General features: G+C 35.7%; 1 protein-coding gene across 5 annotated transcripts in view; it reads left to right on the top strand.

Moving 5' to 3' along the window:
* Positions 1-20,115, top strand: part of VPS13A (vacuolar protein sorting 13 homolog A) — a 108,337-nt gene that overhangs the window by 26,785 nt on the left and 61,437 nt on the right. For all 5 annotated transcript variants that reach the window (XM_063320056.1, XM_063320055.1, XM_063320058.1 and 2 more), the window contains exons 21-31: positions 2,467-2,599; positions 3,346-3,463; positions 8,184-8,322; positions 11,794-11,878; positions 13,574-13,746; positions 15,298-15,454; positions 15,828-15,907; positions 16,171-16,230; positions 16,308-16,464; positions 19,762-19,878; positions 19,971-20,074. In XM_063320056.1, the coding sequence (XP_063176126.1) occupies positions 2,467-2,599; positions 3,346-3,463; positions 8,184-8,322; positions 11,794-11,878; positions 13,574-13,746; positions 15,298-15,454; positions 15,828-15,907; positions 16,171-16,230; positions 16,308-16,464; positions 19,762-19,878; positions 19,971-20,074 (1,323 nt within the window). The remainder of the gene's footprint in view (positions 1-2,466; positions 2,600-3,345; positions 3,464-8,183; positions 8,323-11,793; positions 11,879-13,573; positions 13,747-15,297; positions 15,455-15,827; positions 15,908-16,170; positions 16,231-16,307; positions 16,465-19,761; positions 19,879-19,970; positions 20,075-20,115) is intronic.

The following is a 20,115-nucleotide window of genomic DNA, read 5'->3' as shown; positions in this document are numbered from 1 at the left end:
AGTACTAGGATTCTTGTTATGAATTACCTTTTGGTCATCCAGTTTACTTTAAAATGTGAAATAATAAAATAACCTGGATAAAATTAGAGTTATGTTTGAGAGACTTCATGAAAGGGAAAAATCAAAAGGTAGTTTAATAATGTATTTAAAATTATAATTTAGCACTACAAAATCATACAAGAGACTGTTCCTGTATATTATTAGCAGTCTTAGTTATTGGCGAACTTTTGTTCTTCAAGGGTAAATGATCTTGCATGTATACAGGCAATTTTTTTTGTTTTACTTGTACTCTGGTGAGGATGATTCTGCCACTTATTAGTTTAGTTTATTAGTTTAGTTTGCCTTATCTGATTTTTTAATAAGAATTTGTTTCAAAGATTAAAATCTTGCTGAAGTGAAGTAAGTTTTCTATGTCTCTGCCACAGACTGACTTTCTGAGCATGTGGGTTTCAGTTAAATCATAGAATAGTTTGGGTTGGAAGGGACCTTTAAAGGTCATCTGGTCTACTCCCCTGTAATGAGCAGGCACATATTCAATTAGATCATGTTGCTCAGAACCTCGTCCAACCTGACCTTGATCATTTCTAGGGATGGGGCATCTACCACCTCTCTGGGCAACCTGTTCAATTGTTTCACCACCCTCATTGTAAAAAATTTCTCCCTCATATCTAGTCTGAATCTAACCTCTTTTAGTTTAAAACCATTACCCCTTGTCCTATCACAACAGGCCCTGCTAAAAAGCCTCTCTCCATCTCTCTGAGAACCCCCTTTATATATTTAAAAGCCACAGTAAGGTCACCCCGTAGCCGCCTTTTCTCCAGGCTGAACAACACCAACTCTCTCAGTGTGTCCTCATGTGAGAGTTGTTCCAGCCCTCTGATCATCTTCATGGCCCTCCTCTGGATTCACTCCAATAGGTCCATGTCCTCCTTCTGGTGGGGCCCCTAGAGCTGGACACAGTACTTCAGGTGGGGTCTCACCAGAGCGGATTAGAGGGGCAGAATCACCTCCCTCGACCTGCTGGAAGCAGCCCAGAAAATACAGAATTACCAAATTAATATTGCCAGCTCTTCTGAATGCTGGTCACTTGTAGGTACTTTACTGTAGAGTTCAGTAATCAATCTGTATATTGCTTGGGTGCTTGAGACAGCCTCCTAGATCTAATGGAGGAGGGAAATGAAACAGCCCTCCTCCTCCTCCAGCCATGGGAATTACTCTCACAATAATATGTAGAAGAATACATTTAAAAATCAAACTCCAGTAAATGTGTTTGTGGGATTTTTTTTTTTCTGAAATGAATGAGTAATTGTGGTAGTGAACGTGAATATTGGATTGGTTCCAGTCCTTTAATAGAAATTGGAAAGCAAGATGAATGAATTGGGCAATACCAAAAGAAAAAAAAATAGATGCCTCTCAGGGTATGAATAATAATTCTGTATTCACTTTGAGTAACATATGCTTAAGTGAGATGTGGGTCATTCATTGAATGAGTATGTTTGATACAAAACAAATAACCTCTTTCCCTCAGTTATGTATTGGGATAAGGTCAAGCCCCAAGGGGAAAAACGGCATCTAAAATTAAAACTGTATCTCAATGCAGATACAGAAGTGAAGTGGACTTAATTAGCTTGCACTGGCAATATTAATTTGGTAATCCCGTATTTTCTGCCAGTTATTTTTAATTTAAAAGTAGTCATAGTTCAGTAGCACTGGAAAAAGAAATGCTGTGTGTTAGACAGTAGTATCGCAATCTGTTTCGTGGTTATGAACCTTATCTTGAATATTATCTGCATCTTAAAAAATTATTAGACACTTAAGGATGAGGACAACCACATTTCATTGGAGATGAACAGCAGAGAGGGCACATACAAATGTGAAATGTCACGGAAGTACGGCCATCCCCAAGCTGAATCAAAGGGATATTGACTGATATTTAAGGAAAGACATTGAACATTGATGATGAACAGACCAAACCCCCTTTTCCCTTTTACTCTATTTGGCTAATATGTAACAGGGTAATGCCACAACTAAATTCAACAGGATTTAAAAATACATTTCATGTTTCTGCAGTGATTAATACAGTAATATTCTTATATATAAACTCCCCCAAACAGTTATTCTACTGATTACAAAGGGTTTGAGACTTTATACTTTGGAGTATGAGTCACTTATTAAAGGTTTATTTTATAGGTTATTTCTATACAAAATATATTGTATAAATCTACATAGATTTTAATTCATTTTTTATTTTGTTTCTTTCCTTGAAGAACAAATGGAGTTTAATACTCTCCATTTTTTTTTTTTTGATACAGGCTACTAATTTTAAATATTTCCTCTGCTGTGATATCTGTAAGACTCTGTGCCCTTCTAATGAGGATTTTAAATGTAATATTTTGTCGTATTTGTAGGATTAGTGCGTTGAATATTTTTGAAATTGATTTATGCTTTTTTGTGACTGTTTTTAAGATGAAAAGCAAAAGCCGTTCTGATTTATCAGAACTCAAAGTAGGACAAAGCACCATTGAAGATATAATGTCAAGAGCTTATGACAGTTTTGATGTACAGCTCAGCAGTATACAGTTACTGTACAGCAAACATGGTAAGTAAACTTTTGCTATGTGAGTGAAGATATTTTGGTGGTTGATGTGCCTTTTATATTTTTAACTGAAGCAGTGAAGAATCTTTGGAACATACTACTTCAAACTCATGTTCTAAACTCAGTCCCTATGAACGTTATGAATTTCCAAAACATTCCTTTAGGCTTTAGATCCCAAGCTTAGTGTTTGCTAAGTAAAGAAAATCACTTGATTTGTTGTGTAATTAATTTATTTATGGTATTTTCCTTCACTCCTTTTTCCTCGATTCCCTCCAAATTTAATGCAGAATCTATAAGTAGTTGTAGCTTTGATCATTTTGTGAGGATAAAGAAAGGATCAGAATCACTCACTGGAGGAAACTTGTACTAGTAGTTTAGGAGCTAACAATACAGAAGGAGTTAGAACCAGAGAAGTCTAGCACTTACTCCTTAACCCTCTGACTCCAGAGGGGAATCCAGAGCCTAAACTCCCAGTACCCTGCATGTTAAGAATTGGCTTCTTAGAATTCTGCAGCGTGGATGGAGTAGCTGTTTAGATGCGAACGGTAGAAATTATGAAGTAACCTTTTATGTTTGAAGTTTGTGTCTTGTATAATATACAAGTATTGATAGACCTGTAAAAGAGATCGCGTCACCTTCATTTTTAGCAGTGTGTACTAACTGATATCAGATATTTAAATTCTGTGATATGTGTAATGGGAAGGAGTATCTTTCAATGTTTAAAGTGTAGGTTTTCTTTACTATTCTAGATGAGAACTGGCAAGAGGCTCGGAAGCTGAAGTGTTCATCTCAACATATCTTGCAGCCCTTGGATGTAAAAGTGGAATTTAGTAGGGCTATGGTTGTTACAGATGCAAGAATGCCCAAGTATGCTTTTTTTCCTATTTTGAAATTTTATGGTAAATGACTTTTTTTCAGGAGGAAAAAAAGAAAAATCAAGGATCTAATTATACTTGTGCTATTTTACATTGGCCATGTGTGAATCTTGGAAGTAAAATACTTTTCATTGAGAAAAATAGAGAATGAACCCAAGGAGTTGACAGATATTGAAGAGGTCATAGAATGTTATATTGTTATAAAATAAGTATGTATAATACATGTAAAGATTTTTATTAAAGATACTACTACTTGTTCTAACTAGGTCTCTTTAATAACTACATTTCAATTCTCATTGGAAGTACTGAGGAGCAAAAAATCTGAACTTACGAAGTCTCTTTTATAAATATTACATATTATTTATAAATATCACAAACATACCCTGAAAAGTAATGTGCTGCCATTCACTTAGGTTACTCATCTTGTTTGTTTCCCTACTAGAGATCACTTTTTGGGGAAAGAGCTCTTAATGCATTGAGTTTGCACTTAGGCATATTTAGCAAAAAAACTATTGGTTATGGAAATTGTACTCAATCAGAAAAAAAAAAATGTTATCAATGATGAAACTTTGATGTTAAAGATCGCTGAATGAAAGTGGCAAAGATTAACTTTGCACATATTGTGGCAAGTGCATCGTCACTAATGTCTGATAAGGACACTACTGGCTAAAAAAATCCAATCAGTTTTGAAGCACTTGCAAACTAACACATTAATGCATTATGAGGTAATTTGGATTATTAAGTTATTAATAAGAATCATATTCTTATGCTACAGAAAGCTAGCATATGCTTATTTCATTCTTAATGCTGTTGGAAATTCAGATTTTTAGCTGGGCACTTCAGAAAATTAATGGCATAAAAATAGACCTAGGCTATTATGGAAAATTGTTTATTACAGTCAGCAAGAGGTAGCATAATGGTGCCACCTTCTGGAAAGCTGTGAGGCCAGATCCTGAATTTTGATGCGTGACTATAGAAAACATCTTATTCTTTCCCTCCTTACTTTTTTCTGTTTGGTGGAGAAGGTGGCATAAGAGAAATACAACTCAGAGCAATCTGTCTCTTTATATCCAAAAGTCCAAGGAGTGAAAGTAAGATTTCATTTCTATGATCATATAATAGAATGTCATTTTAATGTAGGTTTGTAACCAACATCTCTCAAAGTTATGCTAGTATAACCTGGGTTAAAGAGTGTCTGCTCTTAATGAGAACACCTGTTGCAGTATTGTAGTACTACCTGTCTGACTGTCTTTGCTATCAGTTGTGCTTCTCCTTCTGGAATTTTATGTATCTAGAGTGATCCTGGGAAATGTTTCCCTAATTGATATTATTTCTGTGTTCTGAATTCTCATACAGTCACTTAGTTGACAGTAAACAGTTTCTACCTGTGTCTAGAAATTTTTTTCTTCCACTGAGATAGCAATATTTCTTGGAGATCAGCTGCTGCTTCTTTCTGAGTACCTGCACTGTCTACAACTGTTAGGAATGCCATGGACAGCAGCTTGGTACTAGATAAGTGTGTACCACAGTGAGTTACTAATCATTACTAATACTTTAACCTGCACCAAGACCAAATTACCATTTCAAATCTAGCATAGTGATACTGTGACTCAACAACAGCTGAACTTGTTAATTTTTTAACTGGTTCAGACTCCAAATGCTTCCGGGTTGTATTCTGTAGGTGATATTATAATAATCTAGAGTCATGTACCAGTCTTGAAATGACTGGTACAGCAGTTTTTTACCTGATGGTGGAGATCTGACCTTTTCTTTAAGGCTTTGCTGCTCTTCCTTCTTGCTTTCATTAACTTCTCTATAGTAAATATCTGGTTAGGATTGTACGATGAATTTTTACATTTGGTTATATATCTCTCAAATCAGTTAAAACTACAAATGTCCTGTTTTCTGTTGGTGTTTAGCTTTTACTACTTAAACTCATCAATATTGTCACTATCAATGTAGCTTCAAATGCCAAATCTTCTATTATCACTGCATAATCTCTTTTTGTTTTTAGCAGTCAGTTAATGAGTGTTTATGTACAAATATTTAGGCCCATGTGATCTCTAGATGACATCATGCAGAAATGTTAGGAATCCCCTAAACTGTAAGCGTTAGTAATTATAGTTTAATACAGGATATTGTGCTCATATCAATTACAGATATATGAATAAATTTTTAGTATAAATGTAGCTGTTCCTTTATATTCCAATTTTTGTAGGTATACTTGCATATAAAGCCAGCATTATATTTTTCCTGACCTTTTTTCATTAGTGTTTGGAACTGTGCTGTGGAACAGCATAGTTCTGTTGAGAAAGGTGAGTGGAAAAAGTTTTGTTCTACAGCAAAAACTAGTGCGAAAATTGCTTTGTTTACTGTAGTAGCAATTTATGAGTGAGTCCCTTAGTTCAGAGGGCATCTATTTTACTTTAAATTATCCAAAAAGTAGGTAATTGGGTGTCTGTATTTTCTTTGATTCTTTGATGTTTGTACTTCCTTGGGTGACCATCAAATCCAGATGAATTCCTTCTGATTTTGTTGTTCAAAACCAATAATGAATTCACCAGGACTTTGTGCTGGCTTTGTTTAACAAGGCACTTTTCTATATTGCTGCCTTGAAGAGAATATAATTTATGGAATTTTCATTTGTGGAAGACCGCTGTGTCAAGGGCCTTTCCCTGTTTGTCTGTATTTTCATTTATATTTTCATTTCCTAACCTTTAAAATGGGCTTTCACTCTGTGGTTGGATCTGAATATCTGCCTTTCTTTCATTTCTGAGAATAGGATGCAGCGCTTCTTATAGTTTTTGTCACTTCACATTTGGAACCACTAATATGATTCTGTAGTTTTCTAGCCTGTCTAAGGTGTAGGTTTTGTGTTTTGTTTTTTTCTTTTGTTTATCTTGTGATATGGTTCCACCATTTTCTGAAGGAGGTTTCTGGGAGTCTGTCATCTGGTTTTAGAAGGTGTTAGAAGCCCGTATTAGGATAGCAATATTAAGAACATCCTTGCATGTAATAGCATTAATTAGAAATAAAATAATTTAAAAATTCCAATTTGAAGGAATGTACTTGCAGCGTTGAGAATGCCATTCTTAATATTTCCTTCTCTCTAAATATAACCAGCCTGGACTTGGAAGAAGTTGCTGCACAGATTTCCTCATCAGTTATCTCCTCCATGCATCAGTCTCTATAAATGTGGAATAATTGTATTCTGCTTCCAGATATTTTTTTGAATCTTAAAAGCTTTTGTTAAAAGAGCAGTGTAGTGAGCCTGGGATTATTTGCAGTTATCTGCCTCGTATCTGCAAAGTGCCTTCCATGTAACTGCATGGCCTGTCTGTTGTACAAATGTTCATCAAAAATGTCTTAATGATATACATGAATTTTTGTAGTGAGGTTTAAGTGCAGTGGAAGTGAGAATTGCTAAGTGTCCTAAATTACTAGAGCTCGCAAGCAGGAGATGGACAGGTCTTTTCAGACCTGGCAGCTACACATATACACTCTCCATTAAAATAAAACAACAACAACAAAGTCTAAATTTCTCTTTGATAGAACTGGAATTAAGAATGAAAGTCAAAAGTAGTTGAAAATTAATTCCTTAAGAATTTAACGATGTGAAGAAATTCATAAATTGTAGAAAACTTGGTACTCACAGTTTAACACGTATAACTGTGCTTGGCTTGCTCAGGTATGAGGAGCTGGTTTTCCAGTTATTCTTGTAATGTCAAAGTTAGTTGAGGGTGATTGAAAATTTTGGGGGTTTTGTCGTCTTCTCCAATGTATTATATTTTATGTTGCTTTGAAGATTGAGCTGTGAATTAAACACAGCAAAACTGGGAGAAAATAGCAAATCCTGTTCCTTTAACCTCGTATTATTAAGCATCTGCTGCTGCACATTGTTGGTGATGGCTGGCTAATTGAACAAACCTCCTTATCTGTTCCCACTAGATGTTGTTGTAATAAAAGCTTATTATTATTCATCAGCTGGGTCTCTTTCTAGACTGAAGAGCCCCAGGTTTGAAGGACCTATTTAAATGTTAGTATGGCAGCTGTTCTTGGAGTCAGTCTTCCGCTTCCTTCTGTTCTGCGTACTTCTGTGAGAAACTGCAATGAGTTTTAGGTCTTAAAAAGTGAGGGTTCTACGTTTGAAGTGATTCTACTTTTTTTTGGCCAAAGCCTATTCAAACAGGCTTGAAATATGTTTTACTGCTTTCACTTTTAAAGGCTGTTATTTTATTATTTTATGTCCTTTATAGCTATGCCATTTATTCCTTTGTTAAATATCTAGACTACTGCTAGAGTCAGCTTAAATATATGTAACTGCTAGGAAGTACTTTGTATACTTTGCTTGAAGTTTTGGGCTGTAAACATCCTTATGCAGCCACTGCCCACCCCTTTTTATTCTGTAAAATACTGTGTAAAGGCTCAGGTATGTGATTTATTATGTGTAATTAAATTAAATATATGAACAAAAGGGAACAATTTCTGATTGTGAGGAAAATATGCTTTATGCAGCCAAATCAGAAGTAGTTATTAGTATTATTTGCAGTCCTGATCTGCAACATAGTGTACCAAGTGGAATGTTAGTAATTGGGTATTTGCTGTTAAAGTAACTCTTCTGTGCACAGCAGAAGTTACACACACACACACGAAAATTAATGTAAAGTTTGAATGAAATAGTTTTAAGATAACTTTGATTGTTTACTACACAGGTTCAAACTGTCTGGACAGCTGCCTTTACTTTCTATCCAAATATCAGACCAGAAGCTGACAAGCATCTTGGAGCTAATTGATAGCATTCCTAAGCCAGAAAGTGCTCCTGCTACCAGTTCTCCTCCAAAAATAACTGAGGTAAGTTTTTTAAGAAACATTTCATTAATAATTATCATTGCAGTTTTGAAAGGAGCATGAGAAAGTAGAGGAAAAGGATTTACTTAGTACCTCTTGGAAAAACTTACCTAATTCTCTAAAGCTGTAGAAATTTTGCTTCTTAGTTAGTTTATTATGATCTTTGGCCAATAACTATGAAATAGTAGTCCAGTGATTGAATTTAAAATAAAAAACCCCCAAACTTTTACTACTCTGGGGACTACTTTGTAGTTCATATTAATTTTGATTAAAAAACATTCACTTTCATTGAGGATTAGTTTAATTGTACCTTCAAATTCACACATGTATCAGAGTACTGCAGAGTTTGGGTTCAGCTATCTTGTTTAGTGAAGAATTGGAATTTTTTTAAAGCTGAAGTCTTGTACGGATCTTAGTCAGACAGAAGTTTAACTTTCAAAGACAAAAAATATCCACTATCTGTGGCTAATGTTGACTAAAAAGTGCCAGTTTGGCAAAAGCAGCAGCTTCATTTCATCTGCCTACACTGCTTTTTTAGAAGCTTTTCTTTTTTCAGTTATACAACGTACCTGAGTGGGTAGCAGTTCTGCCTTGCATTTCAGTGGTGTAAAAGTGTGTAGTGTGTTGTCTCCCCACTTCCTTAGCGAAAATGGTTCGGGTCACTGGTTTATGCTTTATTAGGGACAAAGGATTGCGACTTTCTTATTATTGCTGAAAAGTACTTTTTACCTTCTGATATGAGCTGTTTTTAACAAAACTAGGAAATGAACTCCAAATTGCTAATTTTTAACATGACTCTAGTCTGCGTGATCTGGCTATGCTTTGTATGTCTTTAAAGCAATCCTATCATATGAACACATGTGAAATCTCAAGGTCAAAGGGTCTGTTTTGTGCAGCTAATCGCAGACATTCTTCAAGGATAAGTGCTGGGAATTTAGTTTTACATAAATAAAATACGCACATGTAAGATACCTCTCCTGTACTTTATAACACTGACTATACTTGAGTTGAATTATAGAATTCAACTATTACATTTAAAAATATTTTAAGTGACTTTGATGTGGTTATTATTACCTGTACATTACTTGTGATGTGCAAGATGAGGAAAGACTATTGAGCCAGTGTGAATGTATTTGCATTATATGCAGCATCTGTATTAAAACCTATAGTTAAACCTGTCTGCTCAAGCTTCCATCTACTGCAGAGCCTGACAGACTTCAATTGCTGGTATTAATTTCAGTTAATTTGAGTGGATTTCCTGCTTTGGTGGTGGCAGAGACACTCCCATACTTTCACCCTTGTAGCTGATACTCTTCTGAGCTTTGTTGTCGTGATATCACTTCTGAATGAAAAAGGATGTGAAATGCTTTTTCCAGAGCTCCACATGTGAGCTTTGTTCTCTACGTTTTGAGTTAGTGGAGGAATTGTTTTTGGTGTGTGAAAATGGAAGCTTCTTCAAAACAGATCTTTCTAGGTTTTTGCACCCTGCACTTTCTTGTACTTTAATACAAGAACGCTGTCCACTTCAGTCTGGAAGGCTTTATTTCTCACGATTTGGTACTGTGAAGTCAAGTCTCACAGTTTCTTATCCTTATCGTCTTAGAATGTGAAAGTGTTACATACGAGACACTTTCACAGTTACAAAACTCAGACTTGCTGTTATGTGTCACTCATAGACTTTGATATATGCAGTGAAGTCAAATTATGTAGGCTGGAGTCTGAGAAGAGAGACTGAAATGTGAAGAGTGAGATGAAAAGTGGAGCCTTGGAAACAGTGTTCAAAGATGAGTGTTATTTTGTTGACATAATACTTAGATTTCTGTAAGATACTGTGAGTTATTCCAATTGTCTGAGACTGGGCTTTGAAAATAACAATAACGGGAAAAAAACCAAAAAAAACCAAAACAAAAACTATTGTCATCTGTGCAGTCCAGGGCCGAAGGCACTCAAGAAGAATGGGCATGCAGACAATGCACACATCTCTCCTTATCTTAGTACTCTGTGGAAGGCACATATATACTAAATATGGATGTGGAAAATGCAGATGAGAATTCTTTATAAACTCAAACCACCAAGACTGCTTTCTGAGGCTTGATGGGAAATCTCGCTTTGGTGAATAAACCATTTGGTTACCTTCACTAAGAGAATTTAATTCTATCATACCACATGGAGTGAGGATTCTTGTCCCGTTGTCCACTCTAGTGGCAAAATAGTGACACTTCACACATTTTCAGTTACTTCTCTGGGTTGTGCATAAATGCGTCTCACAAGTAAAGACTCTACTAGCATCTGTTTTTCCAGATATATAAAGAAAGAAGGTTCAACAAGGCCAAGTGCCAGGTCCTGCACTTGGGTCTCAACAACCCCATGCAGTGCTACAGGCTTGGGGAAGAGTGGCTGGGGAGCTGTGTGGTGGAAAAGGACCTGAATAAGCTGGCAGCGTGCCCAGGTGACCAAGAGGGCCAATAGCATCCTGGCTTATATCAGGAACAGTGTGGACAGCAGGACTAGGGAAGTGTTTGTTCTGCTGTACTCAGCACTGGTGAGGCCACACCTTGAATACTGTGTTTGGCACTTCACTACAAGAAAGATAGTGAGGTGTTGGAGCATGACCAAAGAAGAGCAGCAAAGCTGGTGAAGGGTCTAGGGAACAAGTCTTATGAGGAGCATCTGAGGGAATTGAGGTTGTTTAGCTTGAAGAAGAGGAGGCTGAGGAGAGACCTTATCACTCTCTACAACTACCTGAAAGGAGGTTGTGTTGAGGTGGGTGTCAGTCTCTTCTTCCAAGTAACAGGCAGTAGGACAAGAGGAAATGGCCTCAAGTTGTGCCAGGGGAGGTTTAGATTGGATATTAGAAAAAATGTCTTCACTGAAAGGGTTGTCAAGCATTGGAACAGGCTGCCCAGGAAAGTGGTTGAGTCACCATCCCTGGAGGTGTTTAAAAGATGTTTACACATGGCCTTAGTGACATGATTTAGTGGTGGACTTGGCAGTGTTAGGTTAACAGATGGACTTAATGATCCTAAGGGTCTTTTCCAACGATTCTATGGTTCTATGAAATTTAGAAACAATTCTGTCTGTTCTAATGTTTTCTCTAGCTCTGGTTACAGTTGATGTTCTACTGTTCTCTGAAACTGCCATACTGTAGTTCTGTGAGGGACTAGGTTTTGATTTTTTCTGAGTTTTTGTATGATGCGCTGTTTCTGTCCACCTTTTGATCTATGAAGTTGGATGTTTGAACCTCTTCACATCTTTTCTGATATATTCTCTCTATGGCTAGATGAATGTGCAGTACCTGATTTATGCCTCATTTCTCCCCATGCTTTTGATTTTAGTAACATGTTTAACTGTAATGATTTGCACCTAAAATAAGACCAATTTCCTTAAGTTGTAAAACTTCTGTGCAGCATATATGCATGCAATAGCATGACCAATGAATTCAAGCAAAAAATTTGATGGTATCTCCTGTTTCAGGCTGCTATATCCCCTGTGCTCTCAGCACCACATTTATCACAAGGTGTGTTTCCTGTTTTGGATCTTCATTCATTTGCTGAGTCAGGTAATATGATCTATTTTAATTTTGATTTAATAAACAGGTCAAGTCAAGGTTTTGAATTCAGCAAATTAATTTGTTTCTCTTGGAGTAAGCGACCATTTGTGGCTTTGTTTCAAGTCCTTGGAGGTTGAGTAGTGTTATATTCTGTGCAGCTTATTATAATTCACTCTGTACAAAATATTGGTATATTTTCTCATAGTAGTAAAATTCTATATGCTTGTTCTTGCTGATGCGTTTTTGAAGGCAAAGCAGTAAAATGTTTGTTTGGTAGGATGGGTTTGTTTATTTTTGTCTCTACATGTGTTACTATAAATCTCTATTCAGAACATCTGAAGTAGCACGTATGTCATTTTTTGCTTCAGTATGTACTTAGTCTCCGGTTTTAATTCCTTTCTTCTGTTGAACATTTTATCTCCTACTTAGCTGGATTTATTTAAATTACAAAATACTGAAATGATGACTGTTAGAAACTGCTGCGTTGTTAGAAACAGACATCATTTCGACTTCTACAAGATCAAACAGAAGACTGGCTGTGGAGAAACTGATCATGTTTAATACTGCCTTGCTGTTAAAACAGCTTAGCTAGATTGTAACATTCCATCTGGTAGTTACATTTGAAAAATAATCAGACATATAAATGTTATTTCAATGTCAATCACCTTTGTCATGCCAAAACACTCAACTGGAGAAACAGAGGACACTTTTTCTTTTCTCTCAAGTTAATGATATATTGAGTTTGCAAACATTAGCAAAATTACCAGTAAAGTTAATTTTGACATCTACTTTATCACTTCAAATTCAGTGTGTGTAGGATATGTATAGAAATGTATATCTGCATCTTCAACTGTTTTTTTCGCATGAGTTCCCTTAAGTGCCCAAAGGTAGAGAGAAGGTGTCTTCAATTCTTAAAAAATAGAGTGAGATAAGAGTGAATGCTGGTAACAGTTAATTTAAGAAAGTAATAACTAGGTTTAGATTGTATCTAGTGTGTTTTTTAATTTATACTATATATACAGCTGTGCAGTAATTTTAAGTGACTCATGTTATTTTTCTATCTTCACCCCTCCAGACTCAAGGGTGCTTGCATGTCAGTTTTGTCAGAAGAAGGATACTTCTACAGTTATCTTTAGCTTCACTCTTTATGGTTTTTAGGTGAAGGGAAAGAGCCTTATAAGATGGTGCAATCTATTTTTCTTGGTTATACTTCCGTAATAATGTCAGCTGGATTAAAGGTTTGATAGTCCTTAGGAGTCTTTCCTGAAATGGGAGATCCTTAGCAGGGAGAGATCCAAAGTAGTGCCACTGATAGTGAGGCGAAGGCTTCTGTACAGTCAGCAGCAGTCAGACAGCGGAAGAGTTAAGCTGTTAGTATGTGCCGAAGGCAAGATGAGCCACAGTTTGTGCTGTCTTTTGCACAGCAACTAGTAAGAGAATGCTGATGAAAGACTCTAGTTGGTGACAACCGATTTATGATGACGAGATAGAAGGAGCTGTAGGTGTCTTGAAAAGGTTTGGAGGCAGGAGCAGAAATTATTATAGAAATAGACTTTTCCAGTTGCTAATTATCAGCTAGGTAATCTTCCCATACTTGTACACTGAAGTTTTTATAGATGTCAACATAAAAATTCTAGGTCATAGTACTGCGAAACACTGGCTGTCTAAAATATATGTGTAAAGTTGTTGTGAATTAATCCTTAGAATCAGAAGAAGAATTTTATGACGCTCTAAGCAGTCCTGTGGAAGACATGCCATTTTTTGAAGCCCCATCTGGTTCCCTCAAGCGAGCTAGCAGTACAAGGCGAAAAAAACTACGTAAACAGGAATCTTTGAAAAATATGACAGAATTCCAGCTAAGGTTTGAAGTAGCTGAGGTAAAGTTACTTTTTTAATTTTTTTTTTTCCTCTGAAGCACGTCTGAACCATAATTTTTCCCTGTTTGTTGAGTTCATGATCCACGTCTACGGAAGTATTGATTCCCCATTTCTTGCTGAAACTATTCTGTAGTGTTTTTTTCCAAGTTGCAGTTGCACTTCTGCATTCTTGTCATCACTGCAATGCTTTGATTTGTGCACTTTATTTCCCAGCTCATTTTATCACTGAATTTCCTCTACCTAACTATCACTTAAAAAACATTTATGTATTTGTTTTGGCTTAAGATGTAGCCTTTGACATCTTTTTTTCCAGACACTGCTGTGGTTGCTGGGAAGATTTCATTACTGTTTCATCTTGTAAAGAGCACCCTATTTTTCCACCACAGTTTCTCCCAGACTCTGTTGGCCTCACACCTAAATCTGTACCATGTCCACTATGAGGTGTTCTATGTGTTATTCTTGCTGTTTCAGACTTGGGGGGGGGGTGAGGGTGGGAAGAGTATTTTACTCAAATGCAAGACGCTCTTTCTGACTACATCAGTTATCTAGTAAAAGAGAAGGCCTCTTAACCACTGTTGTTACCTTATGGCTATGCCAGTGTTATTGCTGCTACTGGCTGTATAACTACGACTAAACCATACAAATTCAGTTAACTTTACACATTCTTTTTTAGGGTAGGGCTTACAGAATGGCTTCAACACCTCACAACTAGCTTGCACATATCTTATTATATACTACACCTTATAGAAAATAAATAAATAAAATTGAAATGTACTGGGTTTTGTGTGATGACAAGACCTTGTTTAAGAACTACGAGTCTAAAGATAGATGCTGTCTTTTACATTATTCTTTAGTGAAAACTATCTTACAATCTGTTAGAAAAAAATGCAATTGAGAGTCTGTTAAGCATCATCTTCTCTCTGTTTGTTGGCTTTATAGTTTAAAATTACTTATTTGGTTTAGTTTTGGTTTTTCCCTATTTGTGGAGAGCGTTGTGTGAAAAGGAAGAGTACATATAATTGTTTTGCTTTGGTTGTGAAAGACAGATAACAACAGCTTAGCTAGGTATTTATTTAACAACATCTTTCTTATGCATGGGTGAAAAAGCAGGAAATCCTCTTGCCTGATATTCAGCTTGGGGATCTAAGAAAGAGTTCAAAGAACTCCAAGAGTTCAAAGAAATTCCAGTGAAAGCAGTAAACTTTTTATGCTGACTGGAAAATCTAGTTTTGACTGGGTTGAACATTACTAAATGGTTTATAGAGTTGTTTTTAAAAATAAATTAGTTCATGTAAGTGTAACTTTGGTATTACTTGTGTGGGTGTTTGAAGTTTTTGTTAAAATAGCAGCAAACAGTATTCTAGTATTCTATCAGTTTTCCCTATTGAACTGTTTAGTTTTTCCAGGGCCTTTTTGCTGTATAAAGTTAAATGATCAATGCACATCAAACAGCATGTAAAATATGTAAATATATAATTCTATAGAAAAACTAAGAAGATAATCCCCTACCTTTTTTCTATTTTTTTTTTTTATTTCGTTGGATTTTTTTAGGTCTTAATTAAATTATGCCGACTTACTGGTAATACAGAAACACCTGTGCTGCAGCTTGATGTTGTAGGCTTAGGCACTGAACTTAAATTAAGAACATTTGACATGACTGCAAATGCTTTCCTTCGTGAAGTTTGTCTGCTATGCCCAGAGTATATGGGTAAGTATTTATAGTCTGATCAAAAAATTATGCATAAATAACACTGAGTTTGTCTTCAAAAAGCCTGTAGCGCTTTCTTGTGTCAACTGAGGAAGATTTCTTCCTAAATTAAATGGGGGGAGGAGGAGGGGAGGTAGTAACTCAGGAGCTCATACTTTTAGTAATACTTTGGTAAATATGTTCTAGTGCTGATAATTTTAGTAGAGACATCTATCTGTTTTAGGTCTGCAGAACAGGTTTTGTGATTAAATAGTAATGATGGCTAGTAGCCTAGTTTGTAGTTCTATGGGTGATTAAAGAGTTGTAGAAAACTTGTCATTTTTTTTCTTTAAAAAAAAAAGTAATCTTTTTTGTTCTTTTGGGGTTTTTTAAGATGATAATGAGAAGCCGGTTTACATAATTACAACTTTGGATAATGTAGAAGATGATCTTCTTACTCTGGAGTACATAAAGGTAAGAAAAGAGCAGACTTTGCTTTTGAATTGTAAGCCAATCATCAACAGTACAGTATTACTGAGCAGTTGTTGAGGGTTTTTCCTTATTTGTTCATTCCTTAACATATTGAGTGTCATGTGCAAAGTCTGTCTGCTCCCTAAACAGATTAACTTGTACATCTTAAGTTGTAGTAGTTTTTGAAACAAATTCTCTCTAATGAAATTTGCAAACTTCTCCTGATTTTTTTTTTGTTTGTTTTATGTGCACTTTTGATGGAATAGGCTGATATTAACGGACCAGAACTGAAAACTGCCTATGAGAATGTTCTGCAGAAAATTAAGGTATGATTTTTTTTTTCACATAACTTTCTGATTGTGGGATGAGAGGCATATTGCATAAACATAATTTGTTCTTTTAGGTGAACTTTTCATCTCTAGATATTCATTTGCATACTGAAGCTCTGCTGAATGCTATGAACTATCTGAATAATCTTCTACCCAAACAAGAAACTAAAGTCGCAGAAGAACCAGTCCATGAAAAAACAGAGGAGAAGAAGGATGTTCTTAAGAAATTAAGTAAGTTTCTTTATTCCTTTTTTTTTCTTTTCATTCCTCTTTCTTCACTCACTTAAGGAAGGAAGAAAATAGACATATTTTCTATTTCTGTTAAGTCTCTCACTGACTTTGTATACACTATTGCATTTCACTGTTTCACTCGTGCATTCCAAGGGAGTTTTGGTTACTAGTGATCTGTTAATTTGCTGAATGGCTAAATTCTGTTTGGCACCAAGTTTGTAGGAGTAACTTCTTGGAACTGCTGCTTTGAGTTTATGAACTGGCACATGAATTTGGCTTTACCTTGAAGTGTAAAGACGGTGGAAGATGGCTTGAGTGTTTTCAGTCTTTTGTTGCAAGAAGCTGATAATAGCATCCATTAATATCAATCACTGTGTTGTTAGGGTCACATAAGTATAATATGAATTCCTGGAATTTGAGAGAAATCTGATGAGCCTCCTCATGTTTATCAAAGGTACCTGGTACTCTATAGATAGGTACCTTATTTATGTATAAATTTAGGGTTCCTAGCTTTTGTGGGCCTGCAAAAGCATTAGCACTATTGCATCCTAAAAGGCGTGCAGGCCAGTCAGTTATCCAACAGTACTAGTCTGAAAGAATTATTCTGCTCTAATAAGGTTAATCTCATCTCTTTCTGTGTGCAGTTTTCTGGCGTATTGGTCAAGACACACCTTTGCTATGTATTCAAAGGCACTGAGTATATGCAAAAAAATCCCCATAAATTGCCTTTTTTATGTCTTTTTTTTTTCTGGGATGAATTCAGACTTTTGTTTGCTTACAGTTGTTTTATTACCTTATATCTGAGGAACATCAATCTCTTGTGAATAACTTGTTTCTTGTGGAGTTTTATCATTATCTGACCAAGAATTTGGCAGGTCTGATTTGTTGGATAATGTTGTGCAGCAGCAAACAAACAGATGGCCTGCATCTTGTGACTGGGAGCTGCTTTGAAATGAATACTTCTATTAAATGGTCAGCATTATGCCAATGACATTCATTTCTACTCAGAAGGATTTCTCTAAGACCTTTGCAATCATTGCTTACTGTTAATCATAAAACACTGAGGGTCCAGCTAGTTATTAAAACAAAAAAGAAAACACACACACACAAACTATGGTAGAGGATAATTCTCAAGATGTTTCTAATTGAAGTATTATAATACTTGCTCTGCGTTACTGATTTCAGCAGTTCCGTCACATGACTGACCTAGCCAACCCCCTGGTACACTGATGAGATCTTTCTGATGTTGCCTTCATTCACTGATGTTAGTTCTTACAAGCATTTCAAGTTAAACTTCAGTACTAGTTTGGTATCTTTGAACCCCAAGTATCACATTTGCAAGATTTGGTGAGATGTTTTTAAGAACGTTAATTTGTGCTGCCTTTACAAGCATATTTCTGCTTGCCAAAACAGAAATATGTTTGTAAGTCTAGTGTATACTCGTATTCAGTGGTTAATTCACGGTGTTGCTGAGTGGTGATATCTTTATTATGGGAGGTTGGTGAACTAGCAGCCTGACTCTGTTTTTTGAAGAAGAACCTGAGGCAGGAATGGTACCTGTATTAAGAAAAAAATATTCAAGCTTTTGGGTGCACAGCTCTTCTTGGGATTTGAGTATGTTTCCCCTGTGTACTTAAATGAAATCAGCTATGTTAATTTTTTAAGCATTGTGAAAGAAAAAGTAATTGTGTCTGGAGCCAAACAGGTTGTTAACAAAATGAGAGAAATTAAGGTTTGTAGCCTCTGTTTTTGGGGGGAAGATGGAAGAAGATGAAAGAGAATATTTGCCATAGGAATGATGAGACATCAGTTGGAATGAGATGTGGGAATAGTATTAATATGGCACACAGCCATTGTCTTTCAGCTGGTCATTTTTTATTATTCCATCAGATTGTTAAGAAGTTTAGTTCCTCAGCTCATTCTTTGAAGGTGTTTTGTAGATCTCCATTGCAGAATAGAACTGAGAAGTAAAAGGTGGAATAATTACTGTTGAAAAAAAATGCTACTATTTAACTCTGTTTTTTAGTTTTATTTTTTTTTCTGCATGAGATTGTTCTCATTCATGGTGGTAGTTTGATTTCAGTTATACTGGGACTTGCTTGAACACTAGATGAAGTGTTTGGTATCTTCTAGAATTCTTGGATGCAAAGGCTAAAATTAGTTTCAATTACCCTTTGACTGAGGGTAGTTATTGGTTAACTTACTGTGGCTTGTCTTCTGTTAGCAACATACAATAAAATCATGTGACTGAAGCTGATGTATTTATGGAACCATAGTTTGATTGTGAGGGTTGAGAAAGCCTTAACATACTCGCACACGATACGTAAAGGTAACATCTCATCTGAAAAGCTAGGCTGTGGGAAAATGGATTGAATGTTTACTACTTTTAATTTTGCTGCTTTTAGCTTTGTATATAGATTACCTATAAGAATTTACCACTTAGGACTCAAAGTCCCTGAATACAAGATATGCTATTTCCTTTTGTCATTTGAAGTAGCGTATGACATTACTTCAGATTTGACTTTAAGAAAAAATGGACTAAGTTATTGGTTGAGTCCCTTATCTGTTGACTTCTGTATTTAGCACCATACCTGCAGGTAATATTGTGTGGCATCAGTCATGTCTAGTCAAAATGAACAGAGATTATTTCTGTTAACATGAAATAGAATATTTTTACTCTTACTTAGTTTTGAGAAAACCAAAAATGAACTATTTGGACACCTTTGTTCTGACAGGCACTATATTTGTGCTTTTACCTTTTGTAGGTCTTCAGGTTGCCCATACTAATTTGGAAGGATACCCACTGCCCCTTCTCTTCAGTGTCTAGTTATATTAATGGTATTTTCATGTTTAAAACTTAAGTTTAGAAAGTGTAGGTTGTGGAGATTTAATAAGAAGTCACCTGCTGTATGTAAATGAGACCAGTGATTGCAGATAACTAATCAACAGACCAGATAGAGTAGTGTATTAATTCAGCTATCACGTTTGAAGTAAACTGCCTAGTCCTGAATAATCTATCTCTAATTTTGCATTGTGCTGTGTAGATGTATATTGAGTATATTTCTTGCAGTTGATAAAATACTGATGTTGGTTACCACAGTTTGTGAAGCACATGAGGGCTCTTGTATATACAGTTCTGTATATACAATTCCTTTCTGTTGTACTTGCTAGTATGAGTACAGTGCATTTTGCCAGCAATGCAGACTTGATATAAACTAGGCTTTGGCGAAGGGATACTAAAATACTATACTTCCTCCTTGAAGAACTGTAATTTTTATTATTTTGTATTTCCCACAGCATCAAAAAAATCGAAGTATGAAGATGTTATCGACCTCAATATCTGTGCGGATTTATCCTGTTTACGTATATTTATTAGAGAGAAAAAACATAGAATAGCTGAAATTCACATTGAAGGTAGGAACAAAATTTTAATCACAAAGGCATAAAACTTTATAACCAGAATAGTCTCTAGATTTTGTATGTCTTATGTTTTTTTTTTTTTTAAGGTCTGGACAGCCAAGTGATCATGAAGAAAACAGCAATGGAAGTGACTGCAAAATTAAAGAACATCATTATTGTGGATTCTGATGAGACAGCATTGTATAAAAAGGTATGCATTTGCACGTATGGAATATGGATGATAAATTACTT

This window comes from Chroicocephalus ridibundus, chromosome Z (genome assembly GCF_963924245.1).
Source record: "Chroicocephalus ridibundus chromosome Z, bChrRid1.1, whole genome shotgun sequence".
In the NCBI taxonomy this organism is placed as follows: domain Eukaryota; kingdom Metazoa; phylum Chordata; class Aves; order Charadriiformes; family Laridae; genus Chroicocephalus; species Chroicocephalus ridibundus.
The sequence above is the reverse complement of the archived record's forward strand: the minus strand, read 5'-3'. Positions and strand labels throughout refer to the sequence as shown.